Here is a 26062-nt window from a genome sequence, read left to right on the forward strand (position 1 = left end):
CTTTTGCAAATGTGGGTCAGAAGCAATTGTTTCAACCATTGTCAATTTCAAATTCAGTGTTCTTTATCACTATATCCCAATTCCTGTATAGAAAACTAAAATCTCCCAATGATATACAGTAACATCACTTTTACTACATGCTTTTCTGATCTCATTATAACTTCTCCATGTCTACAGTATATGGTCTATAGAATGCAACTGTTGTCAGTTCTGAGCTACATGTATCCTCTTGCTTTGGTTCTGTATATCGAGGTATTTTCCACACACTGTCCCAACCCAACTCCTCTCCTATCCTGACAGTCTTTCAGAAGAATGTGTAACTGTTATTTTTATGTACTTTCTGTTATCCGCCCACGTCTGACTTTCAGATGTTATCATTTTCCATTAATATGGTAGCCATGAGTTCTTGCATTTTATTTCTTATGATTCTTTCATTGAGGTATAAAGTCAGTCAGGAGTAAAGAAGAAGCAGACCTACCCTCTCGCCCTTCGGCCCCATCATGCCGGTGATTCCTCTAGTACCCTGGGGACCCTGCATCACAAGACAGGAGAGATGTGCTTCAGGTTGAGTTTCTCCATTCATCACCGATACTGATCAAATTCAGTAAAAGACACTGCAATTCTGCTATGAAATGCTATAATGTCAAGAGGATGGGTGACATTCAAAAATATTCTTTAACATACTCTTTCCTGTTATTGAATTATTGTACAGTAAATGATTTAATCTTGCCTGTCCTGCCATGAAATAAGCACTTACATCATATCACATAATGACTAGTTGTATAAAGGTGAAACAGTGATATGTGAAGTTCTTCTAGGAGAAACAGAGCATTAGTGACGGAATAAGAATACTTTACTGGTGGGCCTTGAGCTCCGATCTCCCCTGGGGCTCCTTGATCCCCCTCTTCTCCCTGAAGAGCAGGAGGATGAACAGTAGAGCTTAGATCACAGTCACACAGGCCATTGATCACATGGAAATGGGTGCATTTGCATAGGTTATAAGTGTTCCACACACACACACAACAAAGCACAACACAAACATCTGCCCTAAACAAGGCACTTTCTTCTGACCTTCAAAACCTCTTTATATTTTACTGCACTTTTTTGTCACCTTTTAAAGTACATTTAAGCAGCTAATTATATGGTTGTCAAGAAATAATCTATACTTTATGGAACAGTAGTTTCTTTTGAGTTTTTTTATTACTAAGGCTAATTGAACACTTGACATTTTACCTTGTGCCCCTGCTTTCCTGGTTCACCAGATTCTCCTTTTACACCTTTGTGGCCCTAAAAAAGCGAGAAATAATGCATAGATACAGGCATCTTTTTCAACTTTCATGATAATTTTTATTCAATTTTAGTAACTAATATGAACTTGAGGTTAAGAACATGAAAATGTGTTTTTGTATATTTACTGACTTTTGAGGATCTACAGAAAAAGAAGTGGGAAGTTGTTTGGTCACCTTTATTAAATGATTAACTGATGCCTAATAAACTTAGAATCTTTTTCTTGCAACAACCAAAGAGTCAATCAGAGTTGGATTTCAAAATGATTGACAAGGACCATAGGGATTTATGTTGACACTTGGAAGTAGTAGCAAATGAGGAATGACAGAAAACGTCTGTATAATCATGAGATTATGTTTTCCAGTGACACAAACTCACCTTCATACCTGGAAGACCAGGATGGCCAGATGGCCCAGGAGGGCAGGCATTGGGACACTGGACAACAGGACAAAGACCAACATTACTTATGCACTGGCACATATTAGGCTCATAGCATGAATATAATAGCATAGCGTGAGTGTAGCATAAAGTATAGCATAAATCCAGATATGGAGAAAACTGCTTACTAGCTCTCCAGTGCTCTCACGAAATCCAGGAGCACCCTGCAACAAAAGAACAGATAGTCACACTGGGATGATAGCACTGATTTGGCTTCATAATTTATATCTACAACATACTGATAAACAGCCATTGTAATGGGTAGGTAATTTTCATACCCAAGTCACATAGCTTGTCCTGGTTTCCAAGGTGTTAAGTGAGAATAATTAATAATAATTGCTTACACGTATATAGCGCTTTTCTGGACACTCCACTCAAAGCGCTTAACAGATAATGGGGACTCCCCTCCACCACCACCAATGTGCAGCATCCACCTGGATGATGCGATGGCAGCCATAGTGCGCTAGAACACTCACCACACATCAGCTATCAGTGGGGAGGAGAGCAGAGTAATGAAGCCAATTCATAGGTGGGGATTATTATGAAGCCATGATTGGTAAGGGCCAATGGGAAATTTGGTCAGGACGCCGGGGTTACACCCCTACTCTTTTCGAGAAACGCCCTGGGATTTTTTAATGACCACAGAGAGTCAGGACCTCGGTTTTGGGTCTCATCCGAAGGATGGCGCCTGTTTACAGTATAGTGTCCCCGTCACTATAATGGTGCATTAGGACCCACATGGAATGCAGGGTGAGCGCCCCCGGCTGGCCCCACTAACACCTCTTCCAGCAGCAACCTTAGTTTTTCCCAGGAGGTCTCACATCCAGGTACTGACCAGGCTCACACCTGCTTAGCTTCAGTGCGTTGCCAGTTGTGAGTTGCAGAGTGATATGGGTGATATGGCATATTGAGAAGAAAGCACACAACTAGTCCCTGGATGGGACACCAGTCCATCACAAGGATAATCCTCCAGCAATGCTGGTCCCCATTTACACAGCTGGGTGAAATGGAGTCACTGGGGTCAAGCACCTCATTCAAAGGATTACAGCAGTATCTGCAGCAAAGACCTAAATCCATGGTCGTCCAATCATGAGACCAGAGACTTAAGCACTATGGTACACTGCCTCCACAATTACTTTGTAATTGTCAATTACTTTTCCTTTTTAACTATGCACTGAATATATTATTATTCAAAGATACAGATCCCTCTTTCCAACCAGGAACAGACAAGAAGACCTACTTCCGATATTGTTTCATCAATACAGTTGTGCTTTTTCAACACCCTCTAGTTGTCATGTCTGTAGTAAGCCTAAGGCACAGCTTAGAACTGAACTGGCAGCCAACATGGTTGCAGGTTCAAGCCCTCACTCTGAGTGCTCTTCACACTCCTGTTCTTTTACTTATTGGGTCATTCCTTTTGCAAACCTTACTGGACAGTCCAGATACATTCCTATCAGTTTAGCAACACCCACTGAAATGACATATTGACATGAGCTGTTCTGACTGAACATTGTTTGTTGTATCCTTCAGCTACACAGCCTCCTCAAAATAAATACCTGATCAAAAAATGGAAAAGCTGACACTCACTCGTGGTCCTGGGGGGCCAGGGGGTCCTGGGGGGCCTCTGACTCCAATGTCTCCCTGTGTAAGAAAAGAGATGAGTTACAGGACACCTCACATAGGAATATTCTCTAATTATGATGTAAAGAAATATCTAGTGCTCCTATAATCTTAAATTGCTTATAATTAATGCTGTAGATGTTTTCATGAAGTTCTAAAATGCATTTAGTTCCTCTAAAACTATAATTCATTTTTAGCATTATGATTTCAGAATTTTTATATTCATATTTGTACTTTTACATGTCTAGATTTATAACCAACATTAGTGCTGCAATATTAAAGGAGAGGCTTTAAGGAAACAAAAAGATCTCTGTAGTTAATTAGAACTGACACAATCAATTTCTTTAATTACACATGATTTTAAGAACATAAAAAGGTTACAACTGAGAGGTCAGTGAGCTCATCCGGCTAGCATAATGACCCAGAAATTCCATCAAGCCTTTCCTTGAAGGATCAAACAGAGATGGCTTCAACAATGGTACTAGTGATTAGGTTCCAGACTCCTACAATCCAGTCTGAAGAAATATCTCCTTTTTTCTACCCTGAATGTTCCCTGAAAGTAATTCCTACTTGTGGTCTAAGGTCTTTGTACTGTTGTTGATGCAAACTTCCTGAGATAACATAGTAATGTACTACAGGATTTTGAATTCCTGAATGAATTCTTCATGTAAGCGTCTCTGTTTTATGCTGTAAAGAGCTGCCTTAGCCAGTATTCACTTCACGAAAGTATTTTTTCTACTATTTACAACGAGTAAGTGTAACAGTGAACAGGTCTGAGTATAGACCTGGACACAGACTGCTTCATATTCAAGTGTGAAATAACAGACTTTGTAGATATATATATCTTTGCTCAGTACATATATAAGAGGACTTCTGTGGAAGTGCCGCTCTGCAACACATTTCTTATGCCAAACAAGATTCTTACAAAGGGAATACAGAACTAAATAAATCTATTGTCAAATGCACTTGCTATGGCAATTCTACAGCCTATACATTATTGTCTAAAGGATGTAGAACCTTAAAAATAGTGTGAAAACAACAGACGGCATGAATTGATTGGCACATGACCCCAAATCTAAAAATACTCACAATGGGTCCAGCACGTCCTAGTTCCCCTGGAAGTCCTCCTGGACCAGGCGGGCCCTACAGAACAGTTCAGTATTATGCACAATGTTATATACAGTAACAATATCAATTTGCACAGCACACTGTTTATAATATGCATATATACTCTCTAGTTTGCATTATGTAGCTAAATATTTTGTAAATTTCTAACGTGACTAATAGGTAAATGTAATGACAGAGCACAAATGTATTAATGATACAGTACTTACAGGTGGTCCATCAGGGCCTGAACCCTAAGAAAAAAGTGACATCGTTAGTGTAGTACTCTTGGGCAGGGTTGTGTGCTCTGCTCACACAAAACACAAATTTTATCCCACGTTTATTATAACCAAACCTTATGAGGGACATTTGATGTGTAAATTACAAACAAAACCCTAACTAGTAAGTCTATACAAGTCAAAGCAGTGGCATGTTTTTTCCAAACTTGGACACATTTCTACACATTTGCTCCTCTGAATATAAAGCAAATTTACATCATAATATCTTAGATTCTTATATCCAGTCATACCATTCATATGGTTTCCGAAACATGACATATCTGGGCATGTCTGTATGTATTCCAAATTGATCAGAATCATTAATCATTAACAGGTCACTGACATACACAATTCTAATATGAAACACTTTTCTGTGACGGTTAGACTGATGTAAATAATTAGGTGAACCTCACTGAAATGTAGCTTGTATCTGTCATATTTTCATAATAAAGTAGGCTGTGACTTCTGATAACAACTGATAACATTTTGACCTGTCAGTTTATGAAGCTTCAGACTTTTACTTTATCGTCCTTGTTACAACAATCACAAAGACAGAAAACTGTAGGAGAATACTTTCATGCACAACCGAGTGAAAAGTCGAAACCACTGTAGGGTATTACTCACTGCTGCTCCACGGAGACCAGCCTTTCCCGGTTCACCCTGAAACACATGGCAGAAATCTCTTAGTGCTCATTCTGACCTCTGATCCTGTCCAGTAACAGGGCCTGTATCATGTGAGATCATTACTTTCATATCCCAGGCCAACACACTGTTAAATCTGTCAACCCTTGAGAGCTTTTCTTTATATTAAAGTGAAGGATGTTCTGTAGTTAGATACCGGTACATAATGAAATGAGATTATTTACTGTGGACAATTAATTTCCATCCTGGAAATTATATTATTAATGATTCCTTTCACAAAGACCAGGTAGGGTGAATTTCATTATTCTTATGTGTAGTAGATGTTTATTGAACTTTTTTTTGTAGTGGCTTTGGTCCAAATTGGGGCAATAGGAACCAAATTTGATAATCTGACACCAATTACGGCTTATATTTAATGTTGTGTTTAGACACAACACAAAGTCTCTATAAATGCTAATCTGGTAATCACTTATACCAGAACACCCAGAATGGACTTTATTTCCATGAGGAACTTTATAAAAAATGAAAAGATTGCCCAAATGAACACAGGAAAAGGCAGGATTAAGAATGAACTGTCACGAAGAATTGCTTTAGAAGTTGTAACACCCTATGGAATGCAGTGGGCTAGCCAGTTAGCTCAGAGAGTTTCTCAAGCAGAAACTACCTCATTTCCAACCTCAAACACTTACTTTCTGACCTGATGGACCAGGTGGACCTGCATCTCCATCAGGCCCAGTTAATCCCTGCAAGGGGAGAAAGACAAAGCTGCATGTTAATCAACTATAATGGTACAAGACAATCTGTCCACACTGTCTTCACCATTTTGCAAAGTCAAGATTCATCAATTCTGTATGGTGTTTAGGAACGTATACACAATTACAATACTATATGTAACTTTTGTATATATTGCCAACTGTAAAGTCCTGCTTAAAGCAAAGCTGTAACAAACAATACTTGTTGGGAACTCTCAACTGGTCAGATCCATTATTATTATTATTATTATTATTAATTGTTGTCATTGCACAACCATGAGAACCTCAGTTATGCTAACATGATTAAGTAGGCGGTACAGGGTTAATTCTTCCGGGGGTAACAGGCCGGCCAGAGAGTGATGCTGACCACATCACCTCCACCTCCACTGTCGGATGGTTGAGAAAAATGGTGACCCCCCATCCCCCATGGGCCTTTATGGGATCTACCTACAGGGTTAAGCAGATAGTCCTCAATTTACTTTTTCATAGTCCATCAAACAAATAAATATAAAAATATACCTATTGATAATATGTCATGAAATCAAACAATGTTTCTTTTAAACCAGGCCTTTTGTAGACCTCATTATGCTATTAGAGACTAAATAACAAACTATAACAACATTCATTATCCTTAACCACAGATCAAAAAGATTTAACCAACACATTAATTTAAAAAAACTCAAACCCTAACCTATCCCAAACTCATCTCCAAACCTGAGCCGTGTCCTAGCCCTAACCATAGCTATATGAACATGAACAAATATTCTGAATACTTGGCTCTCTGTTTTGTCTTTTGGAACAATAGTCATAAAGGGATATGAAGGTCACTATCTTAGGCTAGATCTTATGTAACCTCTACAAAGATATTATGTTGGATACATAGAATTAATTCAAATGAACCATGACAAAAATATTCACTCTTTTGTAGGAAAACTGTATTGATGATCAAATTATCATATGTGTAACAGCTAATAAAATGGAACTGAGACATTAGTCTCATATGTTAGTATCCCAAATTAACCCATTTCATATGTTTACACTAAATAAATTCTCTTTTTGTTTTATTATTCACATCACCATATACAGAACTTATGTATAAAAATAACTTTCTCAAACAAAACTATTTGGAGGTAAACAAGGAGTACAACTCTAAATTCTTCTTAAGCTTTCTAAAGCTCTTGCATTTCTTTTTTAAGAAAACATCTACTGGGTACCATATGCTCATCCTGACTAGACTGACATTGGTCAGAACAGGAGTTAGAAGTAAAGCACTGCTGAAGGTACTGATAGACTTTTCCTGCAAAAGGCTGGTGTTATCTGTCTGAGACATAATATCTAGCCCTTCTGCTGTCTGGCTCTAGTAACATGTTTGCAGTAATGTTTGCAGTGCTTATTTTCTCTGCAGTGTGCTGGTATGTGGTCCAGCAGTGCTACTCAAGCAGTAGCTGAGGCTCTTCTCTCACAGCCAGGAATGCTAAACTACTGCCCAGGAGACAAGGTGGCACAGGTGGCATGAGGATGAGAACTGCTGCCTCAAACCTCTGTGGTCCTGGGTTTGATTCTGGACTGAGGCACCTTCTCTGTAGACTTTATTGAGTGATCCAGTTTCCATGCTTTTCCCAAAGACCTGGAAGTTAGGTCTGGTTCCCCCAAGACCTGTTCCTTGGTCTACCTTAGCGGACTGAATATGTCATAATAAGTCATGTCTAAGTCATGCATGGCATGCAGCAGAAGCACATGGCAGGTGGGAGGGATCAGGCAGCTGTGGGCAGTGCCTTCTGTTGGAGCACACTGAGCCAGAACACTGCAGACATTGCAGGCTGTGTGAAGATCTTGGAAGAGTAGGGCTATCAATTTCTGTACTGTAGCAAAATCCAAACTGTGTCAGAACTGAGTCCCGAATAACCCCTTACAGGTACGTTAACTGGGTTTCCTGTCAGTTCCAGTCCCTGTACAGTGGGTTCATTATTGGCTTTGATGTGAAGAGCTCTAGGCATTCAGACCCATCTGAGATCAGCAAAGAGGAACTGCAGTCTGTTGTGTTTGTGGACATCATGACGGGAATGAGGAGGGAGCATTTGATTCTCTTTCTTGCCCAGGTCACACAGTGTCAAACACACAGATATCCAGGCCAAGCTGGGGAAATGTCTCATAACATAACTCACAAGAAAACCTTTCTCTGCACTGTTTGTTCCTCCGGTACTAGTGCAATTCTGAGTGTTGTTATTTTGCATTACGTGGTTCTTTATAAGGCAACACAACTCAAAACCTTTAATAGACGAATAATTAAATATTCTTATATGTATTGCTTACATTCTCATATTCTGTACCAATATTTTGTTTGCTGTCATGTTATGAAAAGGGGTCAAGCTCTTGTGACTGAAATAGCCTTTTCCTTGTCTGGTATTTGCATTTGGTGTCTTCTCCTTAACAGGATACCAGTTTGTTTAGCTGTGTCTGTGTCCATATTTTAAATGTTAAAATAATGAGACAAAAGCAATAAACATATTGAAATGATAAGCTTTCCTCTTGTCCTGAGATCAGCATTGTGTAGGTGACTTTGTTGCAGCCCCTTATACAAATCCAAGGCCGGCGCTCGGTTAGTCTTCTCGGGATGTACACTCGTCCCTGGAGTCCTTCTTCAACTGTCTTGCTTAGGACTTCGCCTTCCCAGCTGGACCCGGCGGTGCCTGTGGCACAGATAGCCCTGTGCAGCAGACGTGGCGCAGCGCGCTGTGGTCGGGGAAGCTTACTTTCCCCTCTGTAGTTCCCACTCCCGCTGGGAAACACAGGTAATTGACCGCAAACCCAGTTCCTCCAAGCTCAAACAATAAGGCCGCTGTTTCAACAGGAGAGTCGTGTGGTCTTTACGAAATGTCAAACTTGAAACATTCCTCAGTGGATTTTTTTCCCGCTGTTCACTTAAAAGTACCGTTATTTTCAGCACGCAAGTCGGTGCAATACAGGTACACTGCAAATCGCATCAGTTTTAAACTGTTCCAATGTGGCAGGTTTAAATAAATGAAACGGATCTTTACGCTCAGTCTAAATAAGAATTATAATAACAATGAAGTACTTACATCAGCCCCGGGTTCTCCTGGCAATCCCGGCGAGCCGCTTTTACCTGGATCCCCATCAGGACCCTGTAAATGTCCGGATTTAATCAATAAGTTTTACAATAAAGAAAGAATACGTCACGTGCTCTAGTTTGAATTACTGTTTACGTACCGGAGGACCAGTTGGGCCATCGGGACCTCTGTCTCCCTGAAATAATTCAAAGATAATCAGTAACCATTAATACAAACATTTACATAATAAAAGAAAATCAGAATGATTGTATTTTTATCTAGGGTCAATCAAAGTGATCTACTGTGAAATCGATAGTAAAGCGCCTGCTTGAAGGCTGCGCACAGCTCGTACGAGCTGTTTGTCCCTTTGGGATGCAGCGACGGGCACTTACATCTATGCCATCGATCCCAGGGACCCCCGCGGGACCCGGCGGGCCGGGCGGACCCCTCGGGCCGGGAAGGCCCCGCTGTGAAGACAAGACGAGAACGGCGGTGTGTTATCGGCATTTCAACTATTAATTCTACATAAAAATCGAGACCATTTAGGGCTACAGTATGGGACACCAACTGGCCGTGGGAGACCCGTGTTGGTTCAATAGCTGTAGCGGAAGACAATGGTTTTGTTCCGAGGTATGTAATTTTATTTATTCATTTTTTTCTGAATGAATAAAACTTTGCTGAGCATCCTATTCCATGATAATGGAATAAATCACAAGAATTTTACGAAAAAGAAAAATAAAGTTTTAAAATATTTTCATGACTTATCCAGAAGACGTTACTTTTTAATTATCATAGAATACTTCTTCAGGAGTGCATTTCTGAGTTAATGGTGAATTTTTTGGATATCGTATATGTACACATAGATACATAGTGTACATAAGCAGGTATACATAGGTGAGAGATGAACGCTGTTATGATATTTTTTGTTTGATTTCGATAACACGAGAGTCCCAGTCGGAGATGCGGGTTGTGCTGTCAGGGAATTTCCTCATTATAAAGTCTGCATTTTTGTGCTTATTTTGTAAAACGTCATTTGATCTTAAATGTTGTTCTTGGGCTCCGAATTCAGACCAGAACATACTGAAATAAAGAAAATTAAAATAAATTTAAAAATAATTGCTTTCAGTCATTTTGGTGGGATCCTCAAGTGTATTTCAGTTCTTATTTCTCGTGTAAGAATATTTGGTAAAAGAACTGTTCACCACCGTGATGACCAACTCTGTTTCCTCTTTAAAATTTCTGAACTATAAATTGGTCATAATAAAACTTTATTAAACTGACATAACCTAATGTACACTATAGTGTGCAAGACTGTGCTATTCATTTCCCCTTACAGAAGTAACGGAAAGCGGGCTTGAGCACGTTCGTTTTGTAAAGATAATCTTTTTCGCATATTCCAGAATTTGCTTTTAACCTTTAAAAAAAACAGGCAATCACGCTCGAGTTAGTATTGGCATTGTTATAACTTACCTCAAGTTCCGCCTGAGCAATCTGCAAGGAGGAAAAGAAAATATGAGACTTACTTGAGCCGAACAGATGAAGACAATTTGGAGAAAAACGACCAGAAGCGGCCAGCGAGTACTTGTGGTGCTAGCCATGGTCCCCCCAATGGCAGAGGCAGAAAACCCTTTTCCTGGGATTAGCTGGGCTCACGGACCCCCTAGACAAACTGCCCCAAATGAATCCCGCACTAGTAACTGAAAGGTAAGCGGTACTATAGCCATCAAAGGTTCATGTTTATTCATGACACGCCTGGTTGTAGGAACTGATTGGAGGAACCCAGCGCCGTGGGAAACAGGAGGGAGAGTCGGTGACCGGAGGGCGTAAAAAACCGTCCCCGGCGACGTCTAATTGGTGGGCAAATTTAAACCCTTTTCAAGCTTCGTCGACGAACACCTGGGATAGGCGAAGCGCTGTGGTTTGTCTCATACAGTCATCAAAATGTTCATTCTTCTTCTAATCTTAACAGTATTCACATGACAATTTATCCTTCGTGGAACGAAACAACAAAGCGGAAATCATGATAATCCTTTTATTAAACATCTATCAGGTGTGGTTGATTTCTGACTGATTTAACCTGTTTTCTTACCGATCTTCTGGCTGGAAGCTCATCGCACGTCTCCCTCTGAGGCCGTTGTGGATCGCAGTGAATCAGCATCCACTGAAGTTCAAACTGCATAACGATATATTACAATCAGTTGATTTCTTATGTTATTGGAACTGTAATTATTACTGTTGCGGATTATTTTTCTTATAATAATTTTTTCAACTATAACGTAGAATATTTTAATAAAACTGCTTTTAAGGTATTCCACATTAGTGTTTCTAAAACTTATAACATTTATGTGTTCCCTACTGGACTGTAGAATAAAATGCATTTCACTGTTCAATATACCTACTTTTTACTTTCTAATTTATTTCTCATCCTGTTATCAGCACCTTACAAGGTTAGCATGTTTGTAGAGAAGAAGAATATTTTCTTTCTCTTTGCAACTTTTATCAGTCATTTTCTAGTTGTTTCATTAATAACTACATGTTTCATAAATAACTTTAACTTGTGTTGGAAACTGTTGTGTTATAAAGGGCTGAAATGACTTATTATATGTCAATATATGAAATTTGTATAGGAAATAATGTACAGTATTTTATTCATATATGTTTTAAAACTTAAACGACTATCTGACATGTTAGACGTTCTGGTGGAATTCCGAAGATGTGGTGATGTGTGCAGCAGAGGGATTTCTAAGGAGCTGCTGCTGTTATGTGATATTTCCCACCTCTCTGTAAAAAGTTGCAGTCAGGGTTTGAGTGAAGGTATTTCTAGCCTTTGCAACAAAAATTCTGTCACCTGAATTTCTCCCTTATATGTCTGACACAACCCCCTTTTTAAAAGATTATGAAAGACAGTCAACGTAGCCCTAAATATTTAATACAGTGTAGGTATATCATTATATTTGTATGTCATAAATATGTCTTTGTAGTGTTGAAACCAGTGATTTGTACTCAAAAATTGTAAATGTATGCAATATGATAGCAAATATAAAGAGAACTGCTATATAGACTACATAGTTAAGTCCAAAATCAATGCAATACACAGAAAATACCTATATCTCAAAAGACCAATTGAAACTCTTCAAAGAGTGTATGTATTCTATAAAAGTTTTTCTTCCTTACAGACCTTTGAAAATAGCACTGGTCACTTAGTTACCCTTAAAAACAGTTGCAGAAATTAATTAATTCTGTACCATGCTGATCCTCAAGAGTCCCATTCTAGTCTTACACATGGCACAAAATCACACTTTTCTAAAGATTTAGAGCAATTTAAGGTAATTGACTAATTTAGCATGTAAAGTGTTTTACTTAAGGAACTTTTAATGGATTGGAGCTGTTCTAAGACCTGAGACTTTGGAGATTTAGTGGTTACCAATAAAACCTCCTGAATCTGGAACACTCCAGAGCATGGGTTGAAGACTCCTGGTGAAGACAATAATTGCAATGTATTCTCTTCGTGTTTTGTTGTTGTTTTTATTTCTTAAGAAATGATTCCATCACAAAGTATTTAATAATAGGACAGTAGATGTTATTGTACAAACTACAGATTATGCTGTCCAGGTTTATATCTTTCATTCCTTGTATTTTACCATAAAAAGAAATGCAAGTATAACTGAAACCACATTCCAGTTGCAAGGAGCATGTTGGGAGTAAACGAAATATGTATCGTACAATTGCACCATCTAGTGCCCAGTAGACAACTGTAACACCTTTCCAAGATATTTCGTGTTGATATTTCAAGTAGAGTTGATTATTATATTATGCGGATATTTTCTAATCGCTTAATCCAATTCAATGTAGCAGGGCGCAAGCACGGATACACACTGGAAGTGACACCGTTACAGTCCTATAGTTGTTCTTGAATAAAACCACTTATTACCAGTTGAGACAGCAAAATTATCATTCATCTTCATGGAGGAGAAATGCTGTACTCTGGTAATCTTTACTCATTTTCAAATGAATGAGATGCGCCCAAAACATTTTCAAAGGAAGAGTGAGGAAATGCAATCATGCGAGGTCTTAAAAGCGAATGTTCAGGTATTTTAAGAGAATATTTTGGGGCTACAGAAAGAGAACACTAAATACATGTATCATACACGTCCACAGTTGGAATTATTTAAAAAAAGAGTAATCTATTTAATATCACTTTAACTAAACGGGTCATGTGCATTTCTGGTTAGAAGTTAAAAAAAATAATAATTGCTTGAATGGTCTCGCTACTCACCGCTACAGCCACCGCAGCGTTATCCTTTAATTTTCCAATCGAAGAAAAGCCATCGAGGTTCACCCCGCCTCTCGGGGATATCTTTTGAGAGTCAATCAAATTGCAGTCAACAAAAAGGGTCACTGATCCCGTTTCCACACTTAGCAAGATCTTGTGCCACTGAGAGTCGAACAGGGACGGTATGAAGGAGAAAACGGCGGTCTGCAGGCTGTGATCGGCTCTTGCGCAGGAGAACTCCACCGAGCGCGTCTTCCCGTTCATTCTTACTGCAAGTTGCTCGTTTCCAGAGGCATCTTGGATCTGCCAAATATTCCAGTTCTTATGTAAGGTGCTCCCACTCATCCGGAAAGTGGCAAGAAAAGAAAATTCTTCCGGCAGCCCGAAAGGGTAGGCGGCCCTGTCAGGCAAGAGTACACAGTTATTCTGTTAATAAAGCTGAGTCCCGACAGGCATAAGATAAACTTAGATATACTTTAATTCCGAAATGAATAGTTGAGGTTTAATGCATATTCTTTTTTCGCTGTGTTAAAACTTAAAGTGCACCGTCTGATAGTCACACCCTATTTAAAATTAACATTTACTGCACAGTCCGAAACCTAATAAAATTGAGGAACCGATGCAAGTGTCGTACAGCATTCAAACGTATACAGTTTCAGCACCACGGACAGTGAACAGCAAAAAGCTACTGCACAGGGCCACTAGATGGCGGCGGTTAGCTGTAAATGGACAGAAATGCGTGCTCTAAAACCGAGGACATTCAGTTTTTAGAAGTGGGCTACCTTGTTTGTAACCTGAAGTTATATTCGGGTCCCACTATATACGCAACCTGCGAAGGGGTTGATCCGACCACCCGCTGGACCGTTCCTCCAGTCGTAGCGGTGCCTAAATGAAACTGGGAAATAACATCAAAACCTACGGAAATAAGAAAGAGAACGATACATTGCTGAATTTTCACTGACAATACATCGTGAAATGGGTGATACTGAGGATTGTGTCTTCTGAAATCGTCTACCTGGTAAATCGTCCTCTCCGACTTTTATCTGAGGACAAGTTCTTAGCTGGCTTTGAATTGCACCCGCAGAAAGAGGAAATCCTGTGAAGACACGTTTATCAAAAGATAGACACATTAATTATTTTCTATACATAGTTATGAATCTTCAAAAATATCAACATTTTTTTCACGGCAATTTTTTTTCTGTATTGGTGTCAAAATTCGTTATACGCGGTGTATTCTATTTTGCCTTAGTTGTTTGCTATGCAAAAGACATAAAATATTGTTTAATACACATTTTTAAAGCATCACCCTGCAGACAATTTGAAATGGCAATACCAAAGAACGAAGCCGGTCGTACGTTAGCAATATTTTTCTTTACTTTGTTATGTGGGGATATTTACGGCTTAAGTCTACTGGGCGGTTCAATTAAGAATAAATGATCTGAGGCCAGAACGTGTTTTACTGTTGGGGTGGTTGTTGGCCGGAGCTGTGTGGCTCATGGAAAAGCATTGCATGATGTTCTTCATCCAGTCACAGTGGTGTGTGATCATTCACACGTCATTTAATTGGGAAACAACTAATCTTGTCATGAGCCACAAGTCGGATTATTTGAAAAGCTGTACACTCTATCTCTTTGAGATTCCTGGACCTCCATCGTGTTTCATTTCTTCGTCATCCGCAATCTTGGGCACTGAAGGGTGTCTGCGGCTCCCAACCAACCCGTAAAGTGTGTTCGGTTCGTTACGAATCACACCTGCCTTGGTACACGAGTGAAAATACAACCTGTCACATTGGTAGCTGAGTTGCTGTCTATAAATTACAGTTGTTGGGGTGATTTTGTTACGAACAGAAATAAATTGAGCTTAATGTACAACACGTTCTCATAGTTGAGATGAAATGAGGCAAAAGCAAAATGCTTTAGTATTTTATGTGGAAATAAAAGCCGGACAGCTGTTTGAAATGTCGAGCTGATGAACCCAAGCAAAAGTTTAAATTAAAAGAATAAATGTTCGCGGTATATCTTTGCCAAGTTGAATAAAGTCGCCTTTTTTCCTGCGTTGCTCCGGTGTTGGAGTAGAGATAAGATCTCTGGCTGGCACACAAGAGGTTCGAGGATTTCAGTTCCGGGTGGGACGCTGTGACCTTGATTCGCCAAACCCGCTCCGCTAAAGGCGATTGCACAAACGCGCACTCTCCACGCCAGCATTACAACGGAGATTGTTCCCAGTTGAGTTATCTGGTTGAAATTATGAAATGTATGAAATTAAGTTTAGAATTGATTTTTTCAACAATTGACTCCATTTTGTAGTACAAATACAGTATTTTAAGTATGCCCTAGACTAGAGGAAAAGGATTTGACTGAATTGTTACAATATAATTTATACGCTAAATTGCATTGTTCATGGGACTTTACAACGCAAATACCTTATATTCGTCAAAATTCAATGACAAGATACATTTCTGACAAAGTACCACATAAAAAATGAAAACTAAAGGATGTTTAAAATGGAGGTTATACTGTACTTACTCTGGGAGTGTTGCACGGTGGCAAAGCATATTTGAATCAAGCAACCAAGAAGGAAGATGAACACACGTTTTTCCCTGAAAGGAGAGTTGTCACCTGCATTAAGTGCAGCAAAAACATACTGTATTATCTACTTTATATCAGATAATATTACCTACTTTATAAGTAGAATTATTACATGATTTATAATGCGGAAAATAAAAATATATCATTATACTGGTTACTGGTAATCGTTAAGTGGTTTTAAAAAGTTATCTTTTAGTCTATAATATCAGATGAAGAGAAACAATCATCAAATCCAAAACTTTAAAATTTACCCTATCAGCTCCCCCATGCCAGAGCCCTGCAGGACCAGACAACGATGTTCAGTTTGTTCTTCCTAATGTCTCCAGTGCTTGGTGTCCAGTTCACTGAAGTCTGGAAGAATGCCCATGTGCCCAGAAGCTGATCTGTGTCCGTTTAAATTGAAGGTGGGGGTCGGGACATGTGTTCATTATTTGCTTAACTAATTTGAAGGGAAGATGAGGGGGGTCAGTGGGAGGCACTTACATGTCTGAAGGCTTTTCCTACATATTGCTTCTGTAGGTGGTCCACTGCTTGGCCAGAACACTAGCGGAGCAGTGGAGGAGTTAAAGAAGTAGTAAACTACTTGCAATTTTCTAAACACGACTCATTGAACTACTTTGTTTCCATATTTTACTTGAATAAAACAAACGCCAACGTGAGAAATGTGGGTGTTTGTAAAATAAAATAAACTGATAATAAATATTGGCCAGTCTTCTCTAGGGGTTTTAATTCCATTGTTATGGTTCAGCAGTCAAAAACTCTCCTCTTTAAACTTATTTCTCAATTCCCCCAAATTATAAAAGCTGCCCATTCTACTGCACCTAACTGCCCACATGTTGTGCCCTGTGATGGTCTGGTGTATCCTGACTTGCACCTATTGCTTGCTAGGATAGGCTACAGCAGTGCCGTGACCCTATACTGGATAAAAGAATTAGAACATGGATGGATATTTTAAAAAGTTAGTTTAAAGTAGACTTCACAATTGATTAAAATTTAAGAATAATGTCATTGACAGCATTGATATAATCATAACATTATATTTTAAAAGCATTATTAAAACAATATCAATTGTATTATTTATGGCTATTGCAATATCCCTCATTAATATCTACAGTAAATTATATACTGCAATTTTAATACATATGTGGGAAACTATTGCTCTTACGGTAAACTACTTGAACCTCCCAAATTTTGTCAATTTGTAATTCTTTGGGTGCAATAATCTCCTTTTCTAGAAGTTTTTTGTTGTATTGAACATTTGGGTTTTTAAAAGCAGATTTTAAAAAAGCTTTCTGTAAAGCTTGACTGGAATTTATTACAAACAAAGCTCGCTTGCAAGGGTCTACATGAGCTGTCAGTATCGTGATATATAATGCTAAATAAGCTGAACAAGCTTTAGGCTTAAAGTAGCTAAAGCTCTGCCTTTTAATCTCACAATGTGTGCATCCACAACTCAGCCCTTCTTTACCTGGAGTGGACAGATACTTCAGTTCATTTAATCAAGCAATGTTGCTTATGTGATTTTCCTTACCTTTGTTACTACATGTGAATGTTTTTTTTACATATGGAAAAGAAAGAGTTACATTAAATGTTCAATATGTTAAACTTAAAAGACCTTAAAGAAGAAGCCTAGAATGACTTTTCTGTCCTGACTCAATGCTTTTTGTCTTACGTCTATACTTGGTAATTATCTGTAATAGTTTTGACTCTAGCTGTTAATCATTATGCATATTATCAACAAAGCATAACAAATAAAGCATAGAAGATTTTGAAAAAATAAGTAACAACAGTTACACAGCAGTAATAGTGTTGACCTGAGATTGTCCCAGGTCCATTGTCTTTTTCTGAGTGTAAAATACTTTCTAGTATTTCATTCAAAACATTTTACTGTCACCGAAGTTGCCATTAAGTACTTTAACCTACTTACTGTGCCACTGTGCTGCCCTAAGGTTACATTCCTAGAATAAAATCTGAATTCAATAACTGGGAGATTAAGAAAATAATATACTGTAAATACAGAATATTCAATTAATATCAATAATTAAACTAAGAAAGTTTCTACCTCCTCTACACACACGTATGTCCCTGTTGTATTGACCAGCTTCATTTTACAAAGGCAACATACAGTAAAAACAGGTAGTCTCAGGCCAGGAAGGAACTTCAGTTCTGTATGGGATTACCATTTCCTCTGCTATATCCAGCTAGTTTTTCAAAATGATCTTAAGGTTGTTTTTTCTACTATGAATGGATTACCCAAGGATTCCATCTACAGGATCTGTTTCACTTGACCTAAGAAAGGTTAGGAGAAAGTATTTCTTTCTTTTTGTTTACATTTGTCATACTTTTACTCTTATGTGCTCAGCATTAGAGCACTGGTATTGTGCTTTCTGCATTTCCTATGGCCACCTTTAACCTTGTTCCAACAAAATGGATTCACAACTTGTTAGTCTTATGGAACTATCAACTGAATTTGTTATTTTTAGTAAAGATTTTAGGCTATTTACTGTAGTTACAGTAAATTTCTGTCTGGTTTAGAAGGAGAGCAAATAAAGAACATGGACACCAAACACAGCATTTGCACAGATGTGCACAGTGCTGAAGGTGTTAATCTTATCCATCAGCAGCAGGCAGCTCAGAGCACTGGCTCCCAGACTCATGCTCAGCTGTGGAAGTTTCTTTGTTCTCCATGAGCTGCACTTCTTCAGCTTCCCTGACCCTTTACATCATGGATTTATTTTCCCCATCTGCCAAGACTGCTTCGATTTTATCCATGCAATGCAGATAAATACTAGCCTGTCTGGCAGAGTGAGAGCCGTATGGCCACATAAGCTGGGTGGAGTACTCCCACAAAAGCTGCAAAAGCTCAGGTATTCTTTAGACCACTCATGTAGTGATGAGTAGCATCTAGTGAACAGGTGGTGGATGTCAGCAGCATAGAAGCCCTGTTTTTCTATTCACAAACCTGTGAGAGAATGAGCTGGTAACTGCATTGTCAAACAGATGAGTGATGGCTTAGCAAAGAGTCTTAAATGAGAATTGCACCTAACCACTTATGTCCAAGCACCTGCAGTGCAAATCTTTGTAACTCCACTCATTCACTATCACTCATCGTGAGTTCGGCCTGATCCTCTTCACATGGTGCAATTGAATTTCTCCAGAGGTGGATCTCGCATGGTGTAATGTGCTGGGTGAGTGTTGAGCATCCATAATGTGGGGTGTAGAATTCACGCTTCTGTCCTTCCACTTTGCACAGAAGTGTAAATGTTGGGCCTTCCCAAGGCAGAGCTGGTCATAGACAAGAGCCCACTGGTGCTCCACTGCTCATGCTCGTGCAGGGAGAAGTACTCCTTAGCATCTGTGTTAACGCAAGGCCTGGAGGCCGTCACGGGGGGAAAAGTCTCTGTCAGGCCATGTGGCTGCAGTTGGTGCCTGTTCAGTGCAGCTACTGCCACACCTTCTCCCCAGACTGCTTGCTCTCTGTGACATGGAAGCCTTACTTTCTATCTGTATGATCTGTGATTCCTTCTCCGTTTCCTTCTGTGCCCCCAAACAGGGACCCTGGCTGTCTTGTGGCACATATTTTCTACTCCTGACACCAATGTGATAAAACAGCATCCTTCAGGATGTGTACCAGGATGTTGTGTCTAGCAGTGCAGACCTCGCTTTAGACAGAGCGTGACCTACAAAAATTACTCATAAATGGTGATGAATGCCACCCGTGAAGGAGTTAGGAGTGCTCCCTATATTAGACCTATAGTACCTTGGGGTGGCAACAAAACATGAAATGACAGTGTCCTCTGGAGGGACAGAGCCCTAATTTCTGTGAAGAAACACCCCTCAGGTCATGAACCATAAAACCTCCCCCATGTGTAAACTCCATGTGTAAAGACTGCAGCCACCAACAGCTACTATATATTGACCCCATCTCAGGCCCAAACATCACTCAAACATCTAGGCCTCCACAATGCTATAGCATTACTCCTCTTTAAGTGCTCCACTGAACAGCAGAATAGGCAGAAAGTCTGGAAATTCAGTCATTCATGTACATTACAATAAAACTGATATAAATCTAATTCAATGCTGTAACTATTTGCAAACCAAGAAACAGTGCAGTTTATAATTACCGTAGATTCATAGATTCTGGTGTTACAGAAGTGAACTTTAGAATGATGTTGTAGCAGCATTATCCTCTTATGAACTCAAAGGATCTTATCAAAGGGCTGCTGGGGCACCACATAACAGAGATTTTTATTCACAATTGATTGAATCAACAGCCATTACAGATCCTTGTTTCTTTCAGCAGCTGAGGCTCAGATAAAATAATGACTTTAATCCACATGCCAAAATAAAGAATTACAGGCTCAGAGCATCACTTGATGATGGTTTCCATTGAATAAAAGCAAAATATCATCAAATAGGTTTAGAATTTGGCTTAGTAAGTAATTAAAAAATGCAAACATGCCACACATTATTATGTGTGTGATAAGATTTTAATAATAATAATAATAATAATAATAATAATGGGTTCTTCAACAAGTGATAGGAGGCGATTCAGGAGGATTGTCCTAATGATATTTCCTGTGATGGAAAGCTAGAGAATCCCCCTGGAATTTCCAAAGTCAAATTGGCGGAGTGGTCAGTATTGCTGGCTCACAGTACCGGGTTTCAGCCTGGACCTGGGGTGCCGTCTGTGTGGAGTTTGTATATTCTTACTGGGTTTGCGTGGGTTTCCTCTGGATGCTCCAGTTTCCTCAGGTGCGTTAATTGGCTTCTGCGAAGAGGGTTCTGTCCAGGATGTACCCCAATTTGCACCAGCTGCTTGCTACCGGCTCCGGCTCCCCCACGACCCTGAAGTGAAGTGGTTAGCATATGGTTGAATTTCTCTCAGATGAAAAACGAACACAAAATATGTTTACTTATTTGTCGTTTCTGCTTCTTGGTTAATTCAGAACTGGTTTAAAGAAGGAAAAGTGCTGTGGTAATAATCAGAACTTGACCTCCTGTGTGATTATAAAATTTCATCAATGTAACTCTGAGGGTTGTAACCATGGCAATAGAATGTGTTCCTTTGTTTAGCAAGGCTATTTTTAAATTACAGCTTCCCTTCCATTTTCTCAAATACAAGAAACAAACTAACGTGGCTGTAATAATTCTGGCAGTCAGCACAAGAAAAGCAATACATTTTCATTTATTTTAGTTTTAATGTTTAAATATTAGTTGCAGTGTGAAATGGAACAAACAGAAATTTAAGCTTTGTCTGCTGAACAGATTATATTTAGTTTGTTTATGATATTACTGTATTGGTTTTGCTGTTATTTATTCAAAACATGTAAATCAAAAAGAAAGCTGAACAATTAATGCAGCACAGGTAAGAGTCACTTATTTTCTTCGTTGTGTACATATCACAAAAACAAACAGTCACACTGTTTTTGTATTGTATTGAGCTGAAATGCTGAAATTGGGAGTGGCAAATCTGTGGTGTTCCAGTGGACTGTGGGTTAGAAAAACATCTAATATTTTTAATTCTATTACTAGAAGAATGTGATATTAAGAAAAATACTAGTACAGTGTATCTTTGTTTATTTACACTGCACTTCATAAGCACTTATGTCTGATGACACTCATTTACAAAACATTTATGGATGATAGATTGGACTTTCTCAAAGAAAAAAAAGAAAAAAGTTATAAATATATTAAAATCTTGTTTTGTTAGAGTGTTAAGGAATTGTCTTTTAAATTATATGTAATAAAGGTATAAACATGATAAACATAGAAATGAGAAGTTCATAAATCATCTGCACCCTGCTACTTTTTCAAAAAATTATATGGCAAACACCCTGGGCTAAAGAGGAGGGTTAGCAGTCCCCTCAGAGGAGCCTTCTTCAAGTGCCTCAGCAATCTCAACACTATGCTAAGAAGGGTTCGCAAGAACTGACAGATGAGACTTCCAGAACAATAATAACAGTAAAGGCCTTTCCAAAAAATATTCTAAAAGTTTAAATAATGCTTTCTTATAAGGTGGATAAAAATGAACAAATAAGTTTTGTTGTAATCCCTAGACTTTCCTCAGATGGAATTGTTTCTTTGACGAGATGGATCTTTGCATATCTCTTTCTGCTGTATTTGTTCTGAGTATGAATACATCTCTTTCTCCCTTCTACAAAATATAAAGACACCTCACTCAAAGCTGAGCTCCTATGGTCTGAAACAGCACAATGAATTTGTAACTGAAATATACATCAGACCTCACTGTCATTCAATCTAAAGATCCTCCTAGAGCCTCAGAGGTAATAGTTTAGGGATTTGTCATGAGTTAGTTCTCACACACTGCTGTCAAAGACTAACCGCAGTTTAATTCAAACTTATATAATGTTCTATACGACATTGCAATACTTCAAAACTATTATCTACAAATGTAATATTCCTGAGTCTATACAATAAATAAGGCTGCCTTATTTAGTGAAATGAAAAGGCAAAAACCACTGCATAGAAAGGGCCAGTAAGATAAGTTCACAATTTCTGGTACATAGAATCATCTGGTGATGTGCGGCCTTGCTATATTGTAGTTAGTGTATGGCCCACTGCTTTAATCACTTGATTTTATTACTCAAGGGCATAAAAGTAGAGAAGCTATTTTTTTCTCTTCTGTATTTGTCCCTGGTGGAGGAGTCTTTGTCTTAAAGGCATAGTGTAATTGCAGTGTATTTCTGCTCTTTTGAAACTTAAGATTTTTAAAGGGAAATGGTTTCATATATGTCCATGATTATAACTATCAGACCATGAAGACATTCTAGAAACATATTTCAAAGGAAATATTTTTTTCTTAAAAAATAAGTTATTCTGTTCTGAATATGTTTATATTATACTGTATATATGTATTAGTTATTCTGAATGTAGCCCACAGCGAAGTCTTGCTAGGAATGTTTTAAATGGATATAACCATATGTAATACATCATTTATTTCATTTTGTATAGACTGGCATAAATTATTCACATTTCTATTGAACAGTCTCAGATACTCCAAACCACTAATGGTCCATTATTATAGAGGTGGAAAGGAAATTCCAACAGAAGCTCCAACACAAGTTGAGAGCTTTTAGTGATTTTTGTCACAGTTCACAGATGATACAACCCAATTATGTTCTTAAAGAATACCTCTGAAGAATATGAAATGATTTAATAGTATGTGGTCCAATTGCAAATTTGAATCATGCCACACATTATTAAGTGTGCTTGATGAGATTTCAATAATAATAATAATAATAGAACTAACGTAGTTATTTAGAATTTAAAAAAGATGTTATGTGTGCGCTCTTCCTTCTAAGCCAGGATTTCTAAACCAATGGCCCAGAACCGCAAGCACCTATAGCACTGTTAGTAAGAGCAAAAGCAATAACCCCGATAACAACTATCTAATTGATGTTCCTTTAATTTAGTTTGTACTCCTTCTCCTGACCTGCTCTGTAATAGGACAGCTGGCACAGAATGGCTCCTGTGTGACGCCCAAGTGGGTCTTTTGTTTGGTGGCCATCTGAGTTTTTTATAAAGAAAAAAAAAGCTTACATTCTGTGTGAGAAGCTCTTTGAAGGTCTGAAGAAAAAAATAACAAATTAATTTCTGTAACACTAGAGAAGTTTATGGAACATCATTACATGCAGTACTTCAAATTCATGTTATAATATGTTAGTAGGTAAAGAAGGGTTAAAGAATAAGTAAAATGTAGCAAGATTTATAACGGACAATAGTGACAAAGAAACAGCACATACTCTAAACATCTAACAGAAACCTTCACTAGTCAAAATGCCATAAGTATGCCTGCTGCTCTGAATAATGTCTAAGTTAGATTAGAAATAGTTAAAATACATTTATTTGCTCTATTCCAAAACTTAAGGTACCAAAGAGTTTAGAAAGAAAGCCAACAGGGTTGCAAGGGGCAAACACCCTAGAGGTCTTAAACTGAAGAGTTCTTGAATAGATGGGCGAGACAATTTACAAGCCATTACCAGACTTGTTACGTCAATCATTGAAATATGAGAAACCACAAATATCATGAAACATGGTAATGAATAACCTACAGAAACCAAGAACTGTGACTTGTAATGTCACTGAATTCTATATGCTATTTCACCATAATGTACAGTGCCTTGTAAAAATATTCAGACCCTTAATATGATGCTTACACATATTTTTATTTTATTTATCTTTAAACTATTTTTTTCTATCTTCTATCTATTTGACTTCTAAGTGTATGTTACGGCAAATATCACACAAAAAAAACTGTTGAGAGAAAAACTAAAATAGGCTACTTGCATATGTTTTCAGACACATTTGGTAGCAATTATAGTCACATATAGTCATATAGAGAGTAAGTCTCTACCAGCTTTGCATACTGGTTGGATGCAATTTATGCCCATTCTTCTTTGTTGCTTTGTTTGGGAATTGCTTATGGACAGCACTTCTCAATAATGCTGCCACCACCATGCTTGATAGTAGGGATGGTGTTGAATGGGTGATGTGAGGTGATGTTTGTGCTAGACTAACATTTTGCAATTAGAAAATGTTTCAATTTTGTCTCATTTGACCACCAAATAAATTTTGCCACATCTTTGCAGTATCACTTAGATGCTTTATTGTTTTTTTTTCAGAAATAGTTTCCTTCCTGCTCCTCTGCCATAAATGTCAGCTTTGACTAATAGAGTTTTCTTCCCATCTCAGTAACTGAATTCTGTAGTTGCACTTGGCCTCACATTAGCTTCCCTAACCAGTTTTCTCCTTGCCAGGCTGCTCAGTTTGAAAGAACAGCTCGATATAGGCAGTGTCTGAGTAGTAAAACACATCTTTTACTTCACCATGCTCAAAGGGACATTCAACTTCAAAACTTTTTATACAGGACTCTCCTCTTGGGTTTTCCCTTACCTCAAGTTTATCCTTGTGGCGTTTGGAAAGTCCCTTAATCTTCTTAGTGCGTGAAATTCACTACCTGATAGGAGGAACTTCCAGAGACAGATGAATTTATTTAAAAAACATTTGAACCATTATGACTGCACACAGACAGAGGCTACTCAACTAAGTGCATGCATGTTAAGATCATTTTATGTACCTAAATTAATCTAGGTTTTGAGTACTTAGCAATTATGATCATAATCATTTCCATTTTTCGTTCAAATTATGTTTTCTTTCTTTTTGTAGTTTGTTTTGAATGTTTGGAGCAGGCTGTGTATATAACAAATATTAATTTCTACTTCAAACATTCTAAGCTTTAAAGCAACAACATACGAAAATTGTGCAAGAGCCTGAATATATTATCAAGCAACTGAACATCATGTATTATTATGGAATCCACAATCACAGATAATAAAGTTAGAGAGAAGTGTTTATAGTAATGGTATTATTGCGTACAGTTAGCATGGGTAAGGCAGAGGATATACGTTGCATGAGCTGTAAATAATATATACTTTTTAAAGTAGTTCAGGTGGGTAGCTGCGTCAGCATGCGTAGGCTGCAAAGGAACAAGTAATAGGTTTATTCCATGCTGAAAAAAAGAAGAAAGAAAACACAACGTTTCGGCCGAAACGTTGTGTTTTCTTTCTTATTTATTTCAGCATGGAATAAACCTATTACTTATACTTTTTAAATACTTGTTTAAGAAGATACAAAAACCATCTTCTTTAGAGGAGGTTGAACTGCACTACAGTGGACAAATTAATGGCCAAAGAAGAAAAGAAATTACCTAATAAAAATACAATTATGCAAACCTTGAGTACAGTGTAAAAACTTCCTCTTCTTTCACAGTTATGTATGAACTGTGTTTTACCTCCTGATGCTGTTCAATCACAAAGAGACCTGAGAGGCTATCTGCTCAGAGATCCCTGCTTGTCCCCAGGCTCTTCAGCCTGCTGGGATTCTATTCTTCTGCTCCTGGTCTTTCGCTTACTAATGAACAGACCTTGTTTTTAAATGATAAAGACTCATAAAACGTATGTTCAAATAAAGCAAATTTAGACACTCATCT

The 26062-nt window shown here is 38.2% G+C and overlaps 1 protein-coding gene across 1 annotated transcript in view; it reads right to left on the reverse strand.

Moving 5' to 3' along the window:
* The window catches only part of col9a1b (collagen, type IX, alpha 1b), a 39443-nt gene extending 24457 nt beyond the window's left edge, over positions 1-14986 (reverse strand). The window contains exons 1-19 of the mRNA XM_088934216.1: positions 14923-14986; positions 14478-14558; positions 14245-14377; positions 13466-13862; positions 11279-11362; positions 10660-10680; positions 9582-9656; positions 9350-9385; positions 9202-9264; positions 6059-6112; positions 5352-5387; positions 4680-4703; positions 4435-4488; positions 3313-3366; positions 1854-1889; positions 1666-1722; positions 1234-1287; positions 858-911; positions 479-532 (exon numbers count right to left, since the gene is read on the reverse strand). Of these exons, the coding sequence (XP_088790342.1) occupies positions 479-532; positions 858-911; positions 1234-1287; positions 1666-1722; positions 1854-1889; positions 3313-3366; positions 4435-4488; positions 4680-4703; positions 5352-5387; positions 6059-6112; positions 9202-9264; positions 9350-9385; positions 9582-9656; positions 10660-10680; positions 11279-11362; positions 13466-13862; positions 14245-14377; positions 14478-14558; positions 14923-14986 (1431 nt within the window). The remainder of the gene's footprint in view (positions 1-478; positions 533-857; positions 912-1233; positions 1288-1665; positions 1723-1853; positions 1890-3312; positions 3367-4434; positions 4489-4679; positions 4704-5351; positions 5388-6058; positions 6113-9201; positions 9265-9349; positions 9386-9581; positions 9657-10659; positions 10681-11278; positions 11363-13465; positions 13863-14244; positions 14378-14477; positions 14559-14922) is intronic.
* Positions 14987-26062: the final 11076 nt, after the last annotated feature.

This window comes from Atractosteus spatula, chromosome 15 (assembly GCF_055471065.1).
Source record: "Atractosteus spatula isolate fAtrSpa1 chromosome 15, fAtrSpa1.hap1, whole genome shotgun sequence".
Taxonomy (NCBI): domain Eukaryota; kingdom Metazoa; phylum Chordata; class Actinopteri; order Semionotiformes; family Lepisosteidae; genus Atractosteus; species Atractosteus spatula.